This window comes from Megalobrama amblycephala, linkage group LG20 (genome assembly GCF_018812025.1).
Source record: "Megalobrama amblycephala isolate DHTTF-2021 linkage group LG20, ASM1881202v1, whole genome shotgun sequence".
Lineage (NCBI taxonomy): Eukaryota > Metazoa > Chordata > Actinopteri > Cypriniformes > Xenocyprididae > Megalobrama > Megalobrama amblycephala.
Window position 1 is genome coordinate 19,972,561 of NC_063063.1, and position 19,557 is coordinate 19,992,117.

The window sequence follows — 19,557 nt, forward strand, 5'->3', positions numbered from 1 at the left end:
TATGCAGGACAGCACCATGGACAGCTCCCCATTAACACACCTGAAAAGAATGTTACTCCCAAAAGAAGAAAACAAGGTGTCTTGTGTCATGCAACTAATCAGAACACCAAGAATTGTCACAGGAAGTGTCTCGCTTTGCAAATCATTTAAATACGCAAACAACTCTCTGAGCCTTGTGTACGTGAATTGGCCCACTTGTCTGCGAGTTCCTCTTCAGCAGCTTAAAGCATAATCAGTATTCAGCTCCCACTGTTAAGCTACAGTTCTGCCCTGCCAATCATGTGCTCTCAAGACTCAAATATCCAAAGAGCTCTTAACTTCATGCACATGCTGTATACTGTATATAACAACATTCTCTGCATGAGGTGCTGCCTTTCATTCTTGTGCAAGGATCTACTCAGATCAATGAAGGCTCCATTCACAAACATAAAGCACAGTTATATTGCAGAAGAAATGTGGTGAATGCTTTAATATAAATCACTAACCTTCGGTATTTACTTTATATCCCCCAAGAGATATGTACCAATATATGACTACTTTATATAATAAAAGTGAAGTTATTCATAGTCCATATCAACAACATTAGATGTTGACCAAAGTTCTACACAGCGATATCAAAATGACATTTACTGCATGTGGGCCGCCAAGCATAAATCCATGTGCTTAACTACAACAGAAACAAGAAAACTCCCAAAACACTAGGGAAATAAGTGTGGTGCTTCACAAAGCCTAACAAGTATTGCATAAACTGAATTTAACATCGTCTCTTGGTAGTGAAAATCAGATTACAGCAATATCATCGAGATCACAATTCAACAATTCATATATACAAAAAAGAAAAAGAAAAAAGATTGGGGTTAGGTTATTTAGCTAGGAAATCATGGCCACAAAGTCCTGAAATGTTATTGTTACTTCTTTGACCTTTGTGCAAAGCAAATTTCTGACATTATTTACACAGAATCACATTATTTACATAGATTCAATTTGGATATTATTTACATAGATTAAGTTTAAATTTACATTTAAACAGACAGTAAAAAACAAAGTTAGTTGAATAGGCCTATTTGTTCTTCTGAGCTATAAACATGATTAAATCTAAACGAATTTGTACAACATGCAGGCAGCACATATCTGAACCCTTTTTGAGAAATAAACCATCTTTTGTGAATTATTCTGTAAAAAAAAAAGAAGGAAAGAAAAGTAATTTATCTTTTAAATGTTTCATTTTTGCAGCCAAGGGCTACATAGTCTTTTTTTTTAGTCTGCAGTACTGATTTTTATGAGAAAGCTGCAGATCCCTGTGGGACTAACCCAAGGTCAGATGCACCGAGATAATTTAAAGTCTAAACGTCGTGATAACTAAACGTCATAGGCAACACGCCAATTCAGAAGAGAAAAAATGTTTCGAAATAGACTATATTTTACAGAATAAACATTTCGAGAAGGTATCTTAAAAAAAAAGACTTGTCTGTGCGTAAAGCAGCCATTAATAGCCTATTTATTTTTTTAGAACTTTTTTTTTTATAACGAATTAATTTTTATAACGAATGTATAACGTGGATAACATCAGATAAATTTTGTGTGTGTGACATTTCTGCGTTATGTACATTTTTTACCAGGTGTTTGTTTCCAGAAATATTGAGGGGAAACGAGTAAAAGACATAAACAAAAAAAAAACGTAAATAAATGCACGTTGTCTCTAAACTTTCTTCTAAAACATTTAGTGGCCAAAAGGCAAGTGCGGAGAAACGGTTTGACGTCAGGAGCTGCGGACACCGGCGAGTGCGCTCAGACACATCTGTCAAATATCCAAACAGTGTGTGGGGTCTGGCGCACCTGGCATAAAGTTCCCGTGCAGAGCTCCGCATTCACCGCGAGCGCAATGAATTACAACAAGTCTGGCAGTGGCAGCGGTCCGTCCCGTAGCAACTCCGGTTCGGTGGACGAGCTTGTGATAACATCGACTTTCGGGACGCTGCTGTCGGTGGTTTACATCGTTGGAGTTTCGGGAAACGTCTACACGCTGGTAGTCATGTGTCATTCCATACGCTTCGCCACTTCCATGTACATCTCCATCATCAACCTGGCGCTCGCGGATCTTCTTTATCTCTCCACGATTCCTTTCGTGGTGTGCACGTACTTTTTGAAGGACTGGTACTTCGGGGATGTGGGCTGTAGGATACTACTGAGTCTGGACCTGTTAACTATGCACGCGAGTATCTTTACTCTGACGGTGATGTGCATGGAGCGATACCTGGCAGTGACTAAACCACTGGATACTGTGAAACGCTCCAAGAGCTATCGAAAAGCCATGGCGTGGGGCGTTTGGATTTTGTCCCTCGTCCTAACTCTTCCCATGATGGTCATGGTAAACCAGACTACTAAAACAACAGCAGATGGAGGGGTGAAAAGGATGTGCGCGCCCACCTGGGCACCCCAGGCGTACAAATTGTACCTGACTGTCCTGTTCTGCACGAGCATAATGGCGCCAGGGCTTGTAATTGGTTACTTGTACACCAGACTAGCCAAGACGTACCTGGAGTCTCAAAGGACGTCGGCTATTAACAAAAGCAGCAAGCGCTCGCCAAAACAGAAAGTTTTGATAATGATTTTCACGATTGTTCTCGTGTTCTGGGCGTGTTTTCTGCCCTTTTGGATATGGCAGCTTGTCCCCCTGTACCACAAGCCCTTCAGTTTAGCCTCACACACGCACACGAGCATCAATTACCTCGTGGCGAGTCTGACCTACAGCAACAGCTGCATCAATCCGTTTCTGTACACGCTCCTGACCAAGAATTATCGGGAGTATCTTAAAAACCGCCACAAGAGTTTTTATCGCTACACGTCATCGTTTAAAAAGCGCCCACCGAGCTTGTACTCATGGGGAAAGTCTGCGTCATCCAGTAATCAGTTTGAGTTCCACTCTGAGACGCTTGTCATGGCGCAGTTAAAGGTGATGCAGTGAAGAGATTGGAAAGCTGAACCCGATCGTGTGAAGGTAAGCATGCTTCTTCAGTTAGGGGAACTTTCTGTGCCCTTCGGTGATTTTCATAAAAAAGTCATTCCAGCTTTAAAGAATAGGCTATATGAAAACAGATTAACATCCCCCCCCTCGTGTCCCTTTACTATTAGGCTATTAATAAAATGTGTTAAAATCCGAAAAAAATATGTCCTCAGTAGCCTACTGCTTGTCATTATACCTTCACAACAGAATTCATTCACAGAAATGACAAGGGATATCTGACAGAACTGCACAGTGACTGTTTGGATTTTAGAAATGTCATTTTACTACTACTACAACCATTATTAATAATAATAATATCCAGAAGCCATTAGTTTCTTTTTCAGCATTCCATTTTACTAACAAGCAAACTCCAAAGACATCATACCATTAGGCTACTTTTACACACAACATCAATATCCACTTAAGACTGATCAAGAATCAAGGCCATCACCTAACCTTTATTTCAGAACAATGTTTACAGATAAATGCTGAGAGAAAAAAAGTCCTCCATTCACAAAACAAATCACTCATTCATATTTTCCTCTTTAGCTTGAACCTAATTTAACCAATAATGTCATGTCACTTTTCTGAACATGTTTCATGTATTCAAAGGACATCCAAGTAGGACTGTGTTGATTTCAAGGCCTTAGAAATACCCCAGTTGAGATTATCTGATAACCAAATTCTCATAAACAACAAGCAGATTTTTTTAGCATTTGAATGTGATGCATTTGTAATTACAACTGTATAGTGGAAGGTTCTTTCGACAAGCATGTGATAACTTATGGCAGTATACTGTACCTATCATACATTCTGTATAATCACACATTAATAAAAATCAAATAACATTGAATAAAAATATAATTAAAATGCATGTTATCAGAACTATTATGTTTATTGTGCCAAGAGTAACTTTTCCCACATATTTCCTTGTCTCATAAGTAAAAACGCTGCGCCTTATCACAGAAATATTACATTATTTTCCACAGAGCCGTAATTAAGTGGATGACATGGATTCAAATTTAGTGTGTCTGTGTGGGGTGGGAAATGGTGTACAACCCTGGAAAATTAAGTTTAATGAACCTACACTTAAATCTATTGGGGTCCTTATCATTGCAATAATAAATAGATTCATTTCTTACAAAGATGCCAACTCGCAGTGAGATTCCACAAACCATTCAACAAATGACAATAGAAAGCAACAAATGGTCCACTAATCTGAGACATTAGTGTACTAATACTAAGCACACTCATCAGTAGTCCATTCAGCTGTGCTTGTGCACTAGAACCAAGAAATGAATCACCAGACAATCATCTACAAATTGCTTTTCCAGTTCACAATCCATATGGTGACATTTGCCGCTTAGGGCTAAACTGGCCTATGCATATTCATGTATTTGAACTCTGTTCCTCAAACACTAATGCATTATGCTCAGTCAATGAGTCTGGCATATTTCTGGGATATACTGATATAGAAAAGTGTAGCAGGTGGCTACGGTGACACTACACTCAATATCCTTATAAAATAGAAACCATGTAAATTTGTCAGGAACATCAGAAGAAATTGCCACAAAGGTCATGCTGGCAATCTGTGGTCATATTATTTTGTATTTATTGATAAAAAGGAAATGCATAATGGTTTTTCAGATCAGTATTATCAAGATTAACAATAGAGCGTGCCAGTTGCTTAGATAATCCATTTTGGGCGGCTAAGAGAACAAACCCCTGCAGTGTTCTATTTTGGTTCTCAATGTCAGTAAGGACTCAACAGTCTTTCAGTTGTGTAAAGTGTGTGGGGGGGGGGGACATATATTCATTCACTCCATCTATCTCTGGCAGAACCAAGGATGTGGAAGGATAAAATTGATTCTCGCAGTCTCTATTTCTCTGGAGACGAAAGAACAGAAGCCATACAACTGGGGCCTGACGTTTTCATGCAGTCATCAAACTCAAGAGGGGGTTGACTCTCAGACCAGGGTCATAAGTAGTTATGGGATTTCTTGAGCAGCACAAAGTGCCAAGCCTCGTGCTGGCAAAACACGTCAAGCATCATTTATCATGGAAAGATTAGCTCAAAAGTGGAAGAAGTGAGTCTGGTGTCAAGAGACACTGAAGAGAAAGCACTCATATTAAACAACCCCCTTTAATAATAAATTGCACAACCGCAGATTGAAGGCGCCAGTCAAATGTTTTACATTTCCTTTTGTATTTATCAGTCTCTTCAAGAAATTAAATAAATCACAATCTAGCCGTACGTGTTATTGTTGGGCTCTGCAAGTGGGTAGTCATAGGAAATTGCATGACTTAAGCGTAAACGGTACGGAACGTTGTATCGCCAGAGGGAAGATTGTGTTACTGTAGCCATCAATCCAGACTTTCTTGTGAATTGCTTGTGGTCAAACTACAAGCTCAAATGTGTCCATAATTTGTTTTGTTACATCATTTAATTAGCAACATCTGTTCTTCAAAACCGTAACGCCTACTGGCAAAGCCTCTCTTCCAAAAGGCATATATATCAGCTGTGATTTACATTTGAAAATCAGTCTTACCTTTGAAGCAGCTGCCAATAATCAGGCAAATTTTAAGCTTCAGGACTATATAACACATGTAAGACTATAATGAGATTAACAAAGGTTTTAAAAAGGTTTTAAAAGGATTACATTAGCACTACTATACAAAAAAAAAAAAAAAAAAAAAGCACATACTGCAAGACACTCCTACACTTATGTAAATGCATCTACTCTAAGCCAAAATGTCTATTTATACCATTCAAAATGTTTTCAGTAATATTTAAGGAAATATGCATTAAATTGGTTAAAAGTGACAGTAACTACTTTTTAATCATTCATTCATTTAAAGGTGCCCTAGATTATGTTTTCAAAAGATGTAATATAAGTCTAAGGTGTCCCCTGAATGTGTCTGTGAAGTTTCAGATCAAAATACCTCATCGATTTTTTTTTATAAATTTTTTTAACTGCCTATTTGGGGCATCATTATAAGGCCAATTCACACCGCCCCCACGACGGCCAACAAACGCCAACAAACTCGTCTGTTGGAGTTTGTTGGTTTGGTGTGATACCCCTGTTGGCGTTTGTTGGCCGTTGTTGGCGTTGGTCGGAGTTGGTTTTCACCCGACTGAACATGTTTAATCGGCGTTTGTCGGGTCGTGGAATGTCTGCGCGGTGTGAACAGTTTTCCAACAGACGGCAACCAACTCTGACGTAATCTGACCTGTTAACGAACCGTTGCCATGACGATGAGGGAAGTCCCCTGCAAAGACAGCTGTTTGATCGAGCCCGCGCCTCACGCACACACAACAAAGCACTGGAAACGTGACATCGCAGCTTGTTCGTTATAAAAAATAAAATACAGTTAAAATAAATAAATATATATATATATATATATATACACAAAAGGTACAATAGTCCATAGTGCAATCCGTGCCATTCAGCAAGAGCAGCTGCTCCACTTCACCCAAAGAGAGAGGTAACGTTATAACCACCATGAGAGCAACGCAGGTTTACCTTCAGTTTCGTTTTTTAATAATTCGTTTTGACTTGTTTAGCTACATGGTTGTATATGCTTATGGGTCTCGTTAATAAAAAGGGTCGCGCTAAAAAAAGTTTAAAAACCGGTGTATACCAACCGCACCGCAATAGGTTACGATCAGATCGATGGCTACAGCGCTTCGGATTTCAGGTTAGTATTTTTGTTTTGCCTCAATACTTTAATACAATGAAAATATATATGATACTATATTATTAATATAGTAAACTAACCTGACATATTGTTAACATGGTTACTTGTGTAGTTGTGGAATTTTCCCAGTCAGACGTCACTCGTTGGTCGGTGTTTGTTGGGGCGGTGTGAACATGACAGTTTTTTCTCATAGAATTCTAAATCCAACGGCCAACTTGTTCGTTGGCGTTTGTTGGTGTTTGTTGGCGTTTGTCGGTGCGGTGTGAATTGGCCTATAAACGCACCGATTTTATGCTGCGGCCCCTTTAAATCCCGTGGTCCACGCCCACAGAGCTTGCGCTTGCCTTGAACAGTGCCTTAACAAAGTTTACACAGCTAATATAACCCTCAAAATGGATCTTTACAAAGTGTTCGTCATGCATGCGGCATGTATGCGTCGGATTATGTGAGTATTGTATACTGTTATATTGTTTACTTCTGATTTTGAATGAGTTTGATAGTGCTCCGTGGCTAACGGCTAATGCTACTCTGTTGGAGAGATTTATAAAGAATGAAGTTGTGTTTATGCATTATACAGACTGCAAGTGTTTAAAAATGAAAATAGCGACGGCTCTCTTGTCTCCGTGAATACAGTAATAACCGATGGTAACTTTAACCACATTTAATAGTACATTAGCAACATGCTAACGAAATATTTAGAAAGACAGTTTACAAATATCACTAAAAATATCATGTTATCATGGATCACGTCAGTTATTATTGCTCCATCTGCCATTTTTCGCTATTGTTCTTGCTTGCTTACCTAGTCTGATGATTTGGTTGTGCACATCCAGACGTTAATACTGGCTGCCCTTGTCTAATGCCTTTTATAATGTTGGAAACGTGGGCTGGCATATGCAAATATTGGGGCGTACACCCCGACTGTTACGTAACTGTTACGGTGTTATGTTGAGATTCACCTGTTCTTCGGAGGTCTTTTAAACAAATGAGATTTATATAAAAAGGAGGAAACAATGGAGTTTGAGACTCACTGTATGTCATTTCCATGTACTGAACTCTTGTTATTTAACAATGCCAAGATAAATTCAATTTTTCATTCGAGGGCACCTTTAAAGTCCCCCTGTGGTGAAAATCAAGTTTTTAATGTTGTTCATATGCCTATCTGGTGTTTTTTACATGTTTTAAGACAAACTATGTGCAAAGTCATAAGTTAACGGGTCAGTGACAAATATGGTGCGGCAAGATGAGAAATTAAAAAATCTTTTAAAAACCTGTTTTAAAATCATGCATCAGGTACGTTAAAATGTATATATTGTGTCTAAGTTGATTTTATGTTGATAAAAATGACATTTGCACAATTTTTTACTAAAGTTAAGAATGAATGTACCTAAAAATGTCAAATGGTGTAACCGCCAAAGAATGAGTAATATTAAATATTTTATCCACCTAGATGGCATGTAAGCTCACTTATAGAAATATATACTTCAATTTAAAATATCAAATGAAAAATAATTTTATTAGTTATCTCTAAATGTAAATTTTAATGTGTTTTTGCAATATTTGGTGGGACACATGCTGAAAACACATCTGATTTCTAAATAATCTTTGACAAATTATGTTAAAATTGTTTAAAGTCATGTTATTACACTAAACTAGATGATAACATTTTATTCCACATTAATTTTTCTGTATATAATTATATTTTTTATGAAAAATACTGGTTACGCCAATTGACACAAACCAGTTACACCACCTGACCATGTTGCTTCTACAGCCAAAGGCCATTGTTTGTTGAACAAATTGACACTGAAAATCAAGCATGACAGTCAGCAAGTTAAGTAAAGTGGTTTCAGTGATGAAAAACAACATCTGGCAACAAGAAATAATCATAGTACTGAACAGTGAAATCATGTCTCATATATTTTACAGTTAAAGGGTTAGTTCACCCAAAAATGAAATTTCTGTCATTAATTACTCACACTCTTGTCATTTCACACCCACAAGACCTTCATTCATCTTCAGAACACAAATTAAGATCATTTTATCTCCCATAGAAAGCAACGAAATTACCCCTTTCAAGGTCCAGAAAGGTACTAAAGACATCGTTAAAACAGTCGACGTGACTGCAAAGGATCAACCTTAATGTTATGAAGAGACGAGAATACATTTTGTGTGCAAAAACAAAACAAAAATAGCAACTTTATTAAACTGTTTGTCTCTTCCCTGTCATTCTCCTATGCTGTTGACATGGTAAACAGTGCAGAAACTCCAGGTTTTACGTCAGAACACCAGCTCATTATTGGCCGGGTCCTGCATCAGTCTCACACGCATGCGCTGTGCTGATCACGTGATGTCATCTGAGCTGAGGGCCAATACTGAGCTGGCATTCGGACATAAACAAGGAAGCCTTCACCGTGTTACTGCGTCACCTACATGAGGAGAGTGACAGGAAGAGAAGAGATTGTTGAATAAAGTCATAATTTTCATTTTGTTTTTGCGCACAAAAAGTATTCTCATCTCTTCATAACATTAAGGTTGAAACACTGCAGTCACGTTGACTGTTTTAACAATGGCTCTACAACTTTTCTGGACCTTGAATGTGGTCATTTTGTTGCTTTCTATGGGAGATTAAAAAAACCTCTCAGATTTCATCAAAAAATATCTTAATTTGTGTTCTGAAGATGAACAAACGTCTCACATGTTTGGAACGACATGAGGTTGAGTAATAAATGACAGAAATTTCATTTTTGGGTGAACTAACCCTTTAAGGAACAATATCTAATAACAATAAATCATCAAAGTGATGATTTCTTAAGAAAAAAATATCTGATAGCAGGATCAAAATTCACTTGTGCTCTGTGATGAGCCACTGTTTCCTTGCTTGAAACTATATCGATTTATCTATTGGGGGAAGAGGGGCTCTGTTATGTCATTTTAATTATAAAATATTAGAAATTTAATGAATTGTATTTTATAGATGTAAATTGTAGTCTTTGGTTAAATGCACAATATATAAGACTTTTGGATTCAAATATCAAAAAACCACTTGGACAATTTTATATATTTTGTTGACTTGTGTACTTATATTATGCCAGATGTTTCCAAGAATGTTTAAACCTAGAGAAATAATAACCAGGACACGAGCCATGTCCATGCGTCGCCTATCAATGACATGATACCCGCGTTAATCTCGGTTTCCGGTTTTATTTTGTCGAAACCACAGAAACACCAAAGACGCTTTAATATATTATGTGTTTTATTAGACAGATGAGCAACTGTTTGGATACATTTGTCGACAGAAATCTAATCATATTATATAGCTAAACACGTTTAGTCTTATTGTTTAAACCTTGTTTTCTTGATTTACTGTGAGTACCATGTTTTACCAAGCCTAATATGGATCTAGTTGACTGCAGTGTGCAACAAAGTGTCTCATAGCAGTTGCCGAGCGAACGCACAGAGTAGCATAACAAATGTGAACACACAAATGTGAACACACAAATGTGTCTAATATGATAAAATAGAGCTGCTTTACCTCACATACGCTTGACTTGAAGAAGCATAAGCAGCGACTGCGGCATAATAAAAGCTGCTCTTGATACGTTTGACGCGCTTATCTTTCGTTAGCAATCACTCCATGATTTTAGATTACTTACATTTTTAAGTGAATGGAATAGAAATATGCATTGAAGCTAAACATTTCAATGTTAAACATTAATGTTCTAAACATTAATGTTGTGCAACATAATTATATTTTATTTTACTGAATTACAGAGCTTTAATAATAAAGTTGTGGTTAAAGCACCACTTCCTCAAAAAAATAAAACATTGAACATTTGAAAATAGTTCCAAATTGTAGTTTAGTTTATATTACATCTTTAATCAGCACCATAAACTAGTGATTTTGACTAAATTTGCCCCTAACAGAAAGACTTGTAATAGAAGTCAAATGGTGTAACCGGTTACACCACTTGACATTTCAATTTAAAATCAAATTTGACAGGTATTATCATGGACACCTATGTAAGCACATGGCCTTGTTGGAAATATTTCAAATGTAATTTTTAAAGTCAATACACATTTTTATAATAATGATGAATTATCAATGTATTCATGGGGTCATACCATTTGACATGTATACCTAAGAATACCTAACCATACCCTAAAAATGTCAAATTATCTCATATTTTAAAGACAGTTACTAACCTTTGCATGCAGCATTTAGTGTCACCAGGGGTCCCTCTTTGTGATATAATTTCCTGTCACGTGGTTTTCTTGCACAATATTAACAAAATGGCTCCTTGAGTGGTGGTTACACCACCTTGACACTTCAGGAATTTGACTTGACTCCAATGATTCCCCAAATTATTTATAATATTCAGAACAATGGTGTTAAATTTATTTTTATTTACTATTAAATTGTTCTAATGTAAGATTATGCCAAACTAGATTATATGGTGTTTTATTGAGAATTTCACCTTTTTTAAACAAGATCAATTATTTGGTACCAAGTTTTTACGGTTACACCACATTGACATTTTTGCAATCAATCCCAAAATATTCTCTCAAAATTGATTAAAACCAGAAATTTTAGACTTGGTCCTCCAAAAAGAGAATGTATGTAAGTAATTTGTTCATTTATTTAGCAATTTTTACCCTTTTAAATTTAACTAAAACTATAAGGACACAAAAAAATGAGCGTCACGTCATTGACCCTAACACCATTGCTGAGTATTTTCTCTTTAAAACTTCAATAAACCAAAGACAGTATCAAACCCGCGGTTTGAAATCGTCAACGTGCCGGAGGGCTTTAGCATATCATTAACTGACTGTGCAAGGGAGTTTCAAAAGAAGGCTATACCGGTATATTTTTCTGTTGATATGAAATATCGGGTAGATTTAGCAATATGGCTATGGCAATATGGCCTTTCTCCACTGACATTCTGAGTTGTTCAAAGCGTTTCTAAGGATACTGATTGTTAGAAGGCAGTTGTCTGACTCGTGAATGTGAACATGGTTTGTGTAACATTAGCAACACATTATTAGCTGTTTGATCGTAGTCAAGCAAGAGCTAATCATAGTAATTACCATTATGTGTCCGACATTGTAAAAAAATGATACCATTGTGCAGCGTTTACCTCAGTAAGTTGACCGAGTGGATCTCGTCTGAGCTCGTGCGATCGAGTGGAGGCGGGGCTAATTATCATATTCATAGATCCGTGTATATTAAATGAGACAAGGGTGTAGTGTTACATTCAAGCTATTTTAAGGCATTAAGACTTTTTTTCACAGGGAAAAACATTTAAATATGTAATTTCTGTTCTTTTGAACTTTCTATTCAAAGACTCGTGAAAAAAAATATGACTTTCCACAAAAGTATGAAGTGGCACAACTGTCTTCAACATTAATAATAAGAAGAAATGTTTCTTGAGCATCAAATCACCATATTGGAATGATTTCTGAAGGATCATGTGACACTGAAGACTGAAAACTCAGCTTTGCAATCACAAGAATAAATTTAATTTTAAAATATATTAAAATAGAAAACAGTTATTTTACTTTGTAATAACATTTTACAATATTACCATTTTATATTTGATGAAATAAATGCACCCTCAATGAGCATGAGATAAAAATTGTACCTATTCCAAACATTTAAACAGCAATATATCCTCCCATTATTTCAAAACAAACAAGCACATTTATACGCATGACGCACATCCAACATGTTCAACCCCATAATCACATGCAAATGCAGCTCATCATAGATAAATAAGCAACTCCACAAGATATGGACGGATTGTATTTCAGTCTATTGTATACAGTGGCAATAAATCAACGGTTCAGCCTAGTCGCTGAGGGGATCTGCCCTGAGACACAAGACTGTGATTGCTGTTGGCAAAACCTACTTGTTTTGCATAAACCTGAAATGATCATGTTATGAAGAGTCTTTGCACACTAGTTAATATTCAGCCTTACAGTAGCTAAAGCATGAACAAATCAGCAACTGAAAAAAGGAACATTACTAACGAGAGATTTCCAATTAAACTACGGGTGATGCAACAAGAACAGCAAATTAGGCATCAACCAAAATTCATGAATCATCACATATGAGCAAACAAGAGGAGCCTAAAGAGACTCCTCTTCCTGTTATAATAAAGCTGATGCATGCATTTGAATAACTGGCATTAAATGTATAAGCGGATTCAGAACGGGTCTAAAATTCTTGCTAAAAATGCTACTGTATTCATTAAAATTCACCACAGGTTTTAACAGATTCATAGCATAAGGTCTGAAAACATACCATTGAGAAGATTTTGATGGTTACCTATGCTTTACATGAGAGTAGTAACAACCTTCTGTTTTAAATCTCACTTCAACTGAGAGCATCCAGGTTTTGGCACTGGGCCTGTACACAGAGAAGCCAATTAGCTTAAAACAAGTTGTCAAAAACAAGTGTTGTGATTGGCTGAACTTGACTATTACCACATAATGTCAGTGTAATTAAATCTAACACATTTGAAGGAGGGAATGTGTTTTCAAAAGCTCATCAGATACACAATACAAAATGTCATACTTGGCACTGGAAAGTTAAAAAAACATTCAAATAAGAGAGACATCTAAAGTAAACACACTCGTTTATCAAAGATATCAAAAAGGCTTTCTTTTAAAACTTTCATTCAAGTAGAAAGATATAGCTGAAGGAATAAAATGTTCTTTTGGGTATCTGATACATTGATGTTTCATTAGAAGCATATGAAGTTTTTGAAAGCAATTCTACAAAGAACATTTTTTTCAGTTGGTGACATAAGCAGAGATATTTGACAACCTGGTTCCCAGCTCCTTGTTTTCATTACATACACCTGTTCAATCATCCCACTTGTGTCGTCTGTCTAGACAGTGATTTAACTCTAATAATATAAAAGATTTTAAAGAGTGAAGTACAGCCAGGAAAGAGAGAATTCAATTGTAAATAAGCACCTTCAGAACTAAAGTCAAACCCACAAGATGCGTGTCTTCAAAACGACGGCTGTTCAAGTGAATCTCCTGAAAAACATCTCTTAAATTAAAAACATGAAGGGAGACAAAACCCATTTGAGCACAGAAAATCCCAAACATTTTTCTAATGGGACAATAAGGGCTTTTATCATTTCATGAACCCGACTTTTGAAAGTGCCAGATGAGAGCGTTTCAGCAATTTCCTTTGTGTTTGCCTTAAGGTTCCTGTCACTCATCGGTCCCTTTGAGCCAGGTGGATCCTACGCCAGGGAGGGGTCATCAATGGCGTAATCGGGGTCACATGTGAAGGACACCGTAATGGCATATCGTGTGCCCCAAACGACCTTCTCCACATGGTGGAGGTTCTCAGAACCAGATGAGAAGAATGAAACTCGACCTGCAGGAGATGAAAGGAGAGGGAAGATAACAGAAAGAAACAAGAAAAAGGTTGTAGTGATATCCTGAAAAACTGCATTTTTTTTCTACAGATTTTCTACAGCTCCCCCCCTGAATTTAAATGTTTATGTTTGACAATTATTGTTGCATTTCATTGTTCCAGCACACATAATTTAGCTTGGATGGATTTTTGAATTAATTTTTTAAGACAAACTTTTTAAGAAGCAGAAAGTAAATGTAAATTGTGCAAGTTTAAATGTAAATTACGTTAGATTTATGTAAATTACCTCCATTATGTCTGCCTGGAACTGACCTTTGTAGACCATTCTTGATCATGAAAGTTGTACCAAATCTCATTAAATGTTCATGTTTTTTTTTAAAAGCCGACTTTCAAAAGTGGAAATGCATGTGTAAAATTCTATGAATAAATGCTGTATGTTGGACTGAACTGCTGGAGGAATATCCATAATGCAACATAGACCCTGCAGAAGCCAGAGTAAATCGGAAGTATTAGGCAATGCAATTGGAATTCTGTATTGAAAAAGGATGGAAGGGATTCATGTGAAAGTGGAGAAAATGGCCAACAAAAACATGCATGATTTAGGAGTGTCAACAAAAGTATGACTTTGTAATGCACTAATCAACATGCTCAGTCCTAGAAGAGCAAATGAGCTCTCAATGTGTCATTTATAAAAAACAGGCTTATTGGGAAACTATAAAGTATGACATACAAAGCCATTTACATAAGCAAAGCAAATTAAAAAAAAAAAAGACTGAATATAAATTACAGTGGACTTCACAAATATTGGCACCCTTGGTAAATATGAATAAAACTGACTTTTTTATCCAATTGTTTAAGCATACTTTTTGCATAAATTGTTTTAAATGTATTTATTTAAGAAATTGTCTAATCATTTGGAATTTCTTTGTTCTTAAATATTTATTCCTTAAAATTACTAAAAAAAAAAAAAAAGAAAAAAAAAGAAAGAAAGGGGGAAAAAACTCATTAAAATGGAACCATTATGAGGAATGAAAACCTGGATTGTTATATTCTATATAAATTCCACTCTACCTATTGAGCAATAGTTTAAAATAAGTTCGTATTGTTAGTATTTATGATTTAACACTGATTCGAGCAGTTAATGATATGGGAGACTAGAAGAAAGTGGCATCAAAAGCATTTATAACAATAAATACCAATAGTAATAACCAATCATATGACAACATATCTGTTCTGTCCAAATGGGAAAGCTTATAAATCAATATAGTTTATCCACATCTCATTATTGATTCATGAAACTATTTCAATTAATTGATGCATTACATAAATTATTTTCTTTAAACTAGATACTTTAATAATAAAAATCATTCCTCGATAAAATGTTAGATTTCACAGTGACCCGTGCAGATTGAAGCTGGACAGATATTATTAAAAACCGCATGCTTCCTCCACGCTAATTATCCAAGTCTAATTCTGTACACTCCAACTGATGCACAAGGAGACATTTGCAAATTACCATCCGTTGTGTTTGCTTCATTCTGACCCTCGTTGACCATTTTTAATTGTGAAAGTTACATTGAATCTCATTAAAATGTTACAATTATACTACAAGTTTGAGAAAATGAAATGTTATTTACAAATATATATTGATCTAACATGCTGCACTGCATTTCAGGAGGAAAGTGTATAATGCCATAAAACCTGCAAGATCCCTAAGGACATCTGGAGTATTAGGCTGGGAAAATGTAAATCCTGATAATAGTGTTTACATGGAAATTAGGAGAGGAACAATATCACACAAGAGAGAAACAGACTAAAAACATTAGATTCAGTGATTTAGAAATTTAACAAATCAACAAATGAAGCCTGACAAGCTCAGAGAAGAGCGCATGGTTTGCCAGCATGTTGTCATGTAACTTGGTGCACTAGGAAACAATAAAAAAGCAATTATTTTTGCTTTTTTAAAATAAAAAAAGCACAAATATAATGTAGAAATGGAAGTGTCTGCATGTTGTCAGATATTATTCCTTATTTAAAATATGTTATTGAAACTTAATCATGACCAACTTGACTTGCCTTAAAGGGATAATTTACCCAAAAATGAAAATTCTGTCATCATATACACACCCTCAAAGTTGTTCCAAACCTGTATGAATTTCTTTCTTCTGTTGAACACGAAAAAAGATATTTGTCTTGATTTTCATAGTATTTTTTTCTATACTATAGAAGTCAATGGGGTCCATTAACTGTTTGGTCACCCATAATCTTCAAAGTATCTTCTTTTGTGTTCAGCAGAAGAAAGAAATTTATGCAGGTTTGGAACAACTTGAGGGTGAGTAAATGATGACAGAATTTTCATTTAAAGGTTAACTAAACAGGTCAAATGTAAAAATTTCTACATAAGAGAAACTATAGTTAACATTATAACCTTTAACAGCATACTATAAAGTCATAACATGACAGATAGCTACTGTATCTCATCGTTTCAAGGTCTTCTGCTTTTAAAGTGTCCCTATATTTGCACATCAAAACACTGTCACACATCTTTAAACTGCACCGATTTCCTTTCGTCTGCCAGCACAGACATAAGCACAGCAAAAAAACAAAAAAACAAAAATCCAGCCTTTGTTTTTCCACCTGACAATAAAAATGCACCTGTTGCCTCCTTTAAACTCCTCAGCTGGTTCTAACCGTATGAGGTGCTCGCTGGGCCAAGAGCACATTGCTCCTCTGTGACTCTGGGATCACAGCTGCATCTCCTGATTTGAGAGGATTCATCCAGCGCCAGGCAACAATTTTCCCAGTGAGACGAAAATAAAGTGCTTTTTTCCACCCAATCTCATCTTCTATTATATGACGTCATAACAGCACCCTTCCCCTTCCTCATATCACCTCTGTCCTCCTCTCTTGTGTTTAGCGCTGTGCATCTCAACATGCCAATATCTCTCCTCCTTGCATTCATCATGGAAGAGGGAGGTTGATTGTCAGTCTAGTTATAATTACAGCCTGTTCGACAGAGTTATCCATCAGAGTAATAATTACCTTAGCGAAGATCAGGGCTCATCAGCCACACCTGATGGATAATCAACACACTGACAGAGCACACTGCTTTTGCCACCCAGTGAACAGGAACACGTTCCAGCTGCTCCATCTAATGCACTGTATCCTATTTCATATAAAACTGGAGGCAGGCATTCAAAACTCATCACCCTAGCTGGAGACGGGGCATGACGGGAGGGAGAAATCCAAAGCCGAAAATATTGGGGTCTGATGAATAATGCATTATGGGTATTTTAAGCCTAGAACATCAGCTCAGTGACACTATATAATATTATATATTATTATTATTATTATTTTATATAATATATATATATATATATATATATATATATATATATATATATATATATATATATATATATTTTTTTTTTTTATTATTATTATTATTATTATTATTATTAATTTATTTATTAATAATAATAATAATAATAATAATAAATAAATAATATAATATATATATATATATATATATATATATATATATATATATATATATATATATATATATATATATATATAGAAACAGGCAATATTTTATATAATTTATGCGTTTCACCACTGTTTGCCTATAACACAGCTTACAAACCTTCTTAGAATAATTAATAGTTTTCAGTGGTATGTCATCTATCAGAGCATCTGCCAGTTGGTTCAGAGATATTGGAGGGGGAATCTGCTTCTCATTCTTTTTCTCACTCACTTTCAACCACTTCTGTCCTGATTTCTTTGAGGGGAGGGTCTATGGGCGGGTAAAAGTAAGGGTTTTTTGTCAGATCTTTCATCTAATGGACAAAATAAGCTCACGCAATTTACATATGAACGCAAACAGTGATGACAGAAAAACATAAGGAGAGCATCAGCTTTCGTTTCTGCCCTGATAGTGAGTGCATGTTAGAAATCAAGAATGGTGAGAGAACATTGTGCTTGGTATGTTTTTCATCTTCAAACCAAACTTGGGTCTCCAGCCAACAGTTTAAATTCTGTCTGGCTAGCGCGCTTCCCATAATGTTTACGCAAGTCAGTAGGCGGAGAGTATAAGTCTTTTGTAGCTGTTTGAATGCATTGAATGCATCAGAGTCTGTGATTAAAGTTTTAGCAATTGTGGCTCTTTAATGGATGTTGGTTTTCTAAAGTTCTCTATGGTCAGTTTTTGTGGAAACAGGGTCTTCATGGTGAAAACTGAGTTTTGCTTTAGTTCTCTGTTTGGACACAGTCTTTCTTAGAGTTTGATGGTCCCCATCATTCACTTTTGGTTTTCGACAAAGCAAGTCCTGCCATACTTTGTGTACAAAATTGTTGTTCTTGAAAGACCAAACAATTGGGCTAACAAATGCTCCTGCTAAACAGGTCCCCATGATTGTCCTTTTTATAAGTCTGACATATCACCACTTGTACTAAACTACTACACTAATATACAACCTAGAGAATATAGAGAATGAAAAGATAAATCACAATATTTGTTTTTCCCCTATACATGCACGTACAAAAGCATATATCTTATCTGCAGTCACCTGCCATCTACTATCACCTGTCATCAATCTTCAATGGGTTCAGGGAGCACTCCATGATCAAATGTCACACTATATGGTAAAACACGTCTCATCGGCCCAGCAGGGATATGTGGGGGCAGATTTTAAAGAAAGCAGCCTGACAGTTTCTATCATGGTTGTATGATGCCACTGAGTGCACCTTGGAAAATAGCAGACATTATCTACTCAAAAGTGTCAGATTCTAATAAAGAGCTGAAAGGTAAATGAATTCACATTCACAAGTCAAAATAACAGCTTCTCCGTGCAGACCAAATAATCAGGCAGCCATTCATGGATCACGTCATCATGGGACATTATCAAAATGCCAAGCTGAGAAAACAAAACAATTAGTCCATGCAACAGGTATGTAAAACAAGTCATAAAGAGGGGTTGGAGTGTGGCTGTAATTTCAATAGAGGAGAGAGCTTCAGTGAAATTTCATATTACTTCATGGTGGCATGCAAAGTGATAATTATTGCTAATTCTTTTGCACTTCAAGTGCAACCGCATAACCACTTACACGATTCAGAAAATGGACTCCAGTGAGCTAAAGAACCTCGGCGGTGCCAATTAATAACCTCATAACGTTTACACACGGTACCTGCAGTGTATCTTCTTGACAGATTTATTATGCAACTGGTTTTAGTAGTTAACCATTGTGTCTTCCTACAGGAAGTACACTTATTGCTACTTTAAAGGTGCCCTCGAATGAAAAATTGAATTTATCTTGCCATAGTTAAATAACAAGAGTTCAGTACATGGAAATGACATACAGTGAGTCTCAAACTCCATTGTTTCCTCCTCCTTATATAAATCTCATTTGTTTAAAAGAGCTCCGAAGAACAGGCGAATCTCAACATGACACCGACTGT

The 19,557-nt window shown here is 36.1% G+C and overlaps 2 protein-coding genes across 2 annotated transcripts in view; one reads left to right on the forward strand and one right to left on the reverse strand.

Annotated features, from left to right (window-relative positions):
• LOC125254988 (urotensin-2 receptor) lies at nucleotides 1–14,943 on the forward strand. The gene is made up of 2 exons (XM_048169861.1): nucleotides 1–2,998; nucleotides 13,924–14,943. The coding sequence occupies exon 1, from the start codon at nucleotides 1,883–1,885 to the stop codon at nucleotides 2,963–2,965; it is 1,083 nt and encodes a 360-aa protein (XP_048025818.1). The 5' UTR covers nucleotides 1–1,882; the 3' UTR covers nucleotides 2,966–2,998; nucleotides 13,924–14,943.
• The window catches only part of uts2r2 (urotensin-2 receptor 2), a 24,789-nt gene continuing 17,432 nt past the window's right edge, over nucleotides 12,201–19,557 (reverse strand). The window contains exon 9 of the mRNA XM_048169862.1: nucleotides 12,201–14,099. Coding sequence (XP_048025819.1) covers nucleotides 13,963–14,099 — 137 coding nt within the window. The 3' untranslated portion in view covers nucleotides 12,201–13,962. The remainder of the gene's footprint in view (nucleotides 14,100–19,557) is intronic.

Excerpts from the sequence above, each read along its gene's own strand:
- LOC125254988 (XM_048169861.1), top strand. The coding sequence starts at position 1,883 with ATGAATTACAACAAGTCTGGCAGTGGCAGCGGTCCGTCCCGTAGCAAC.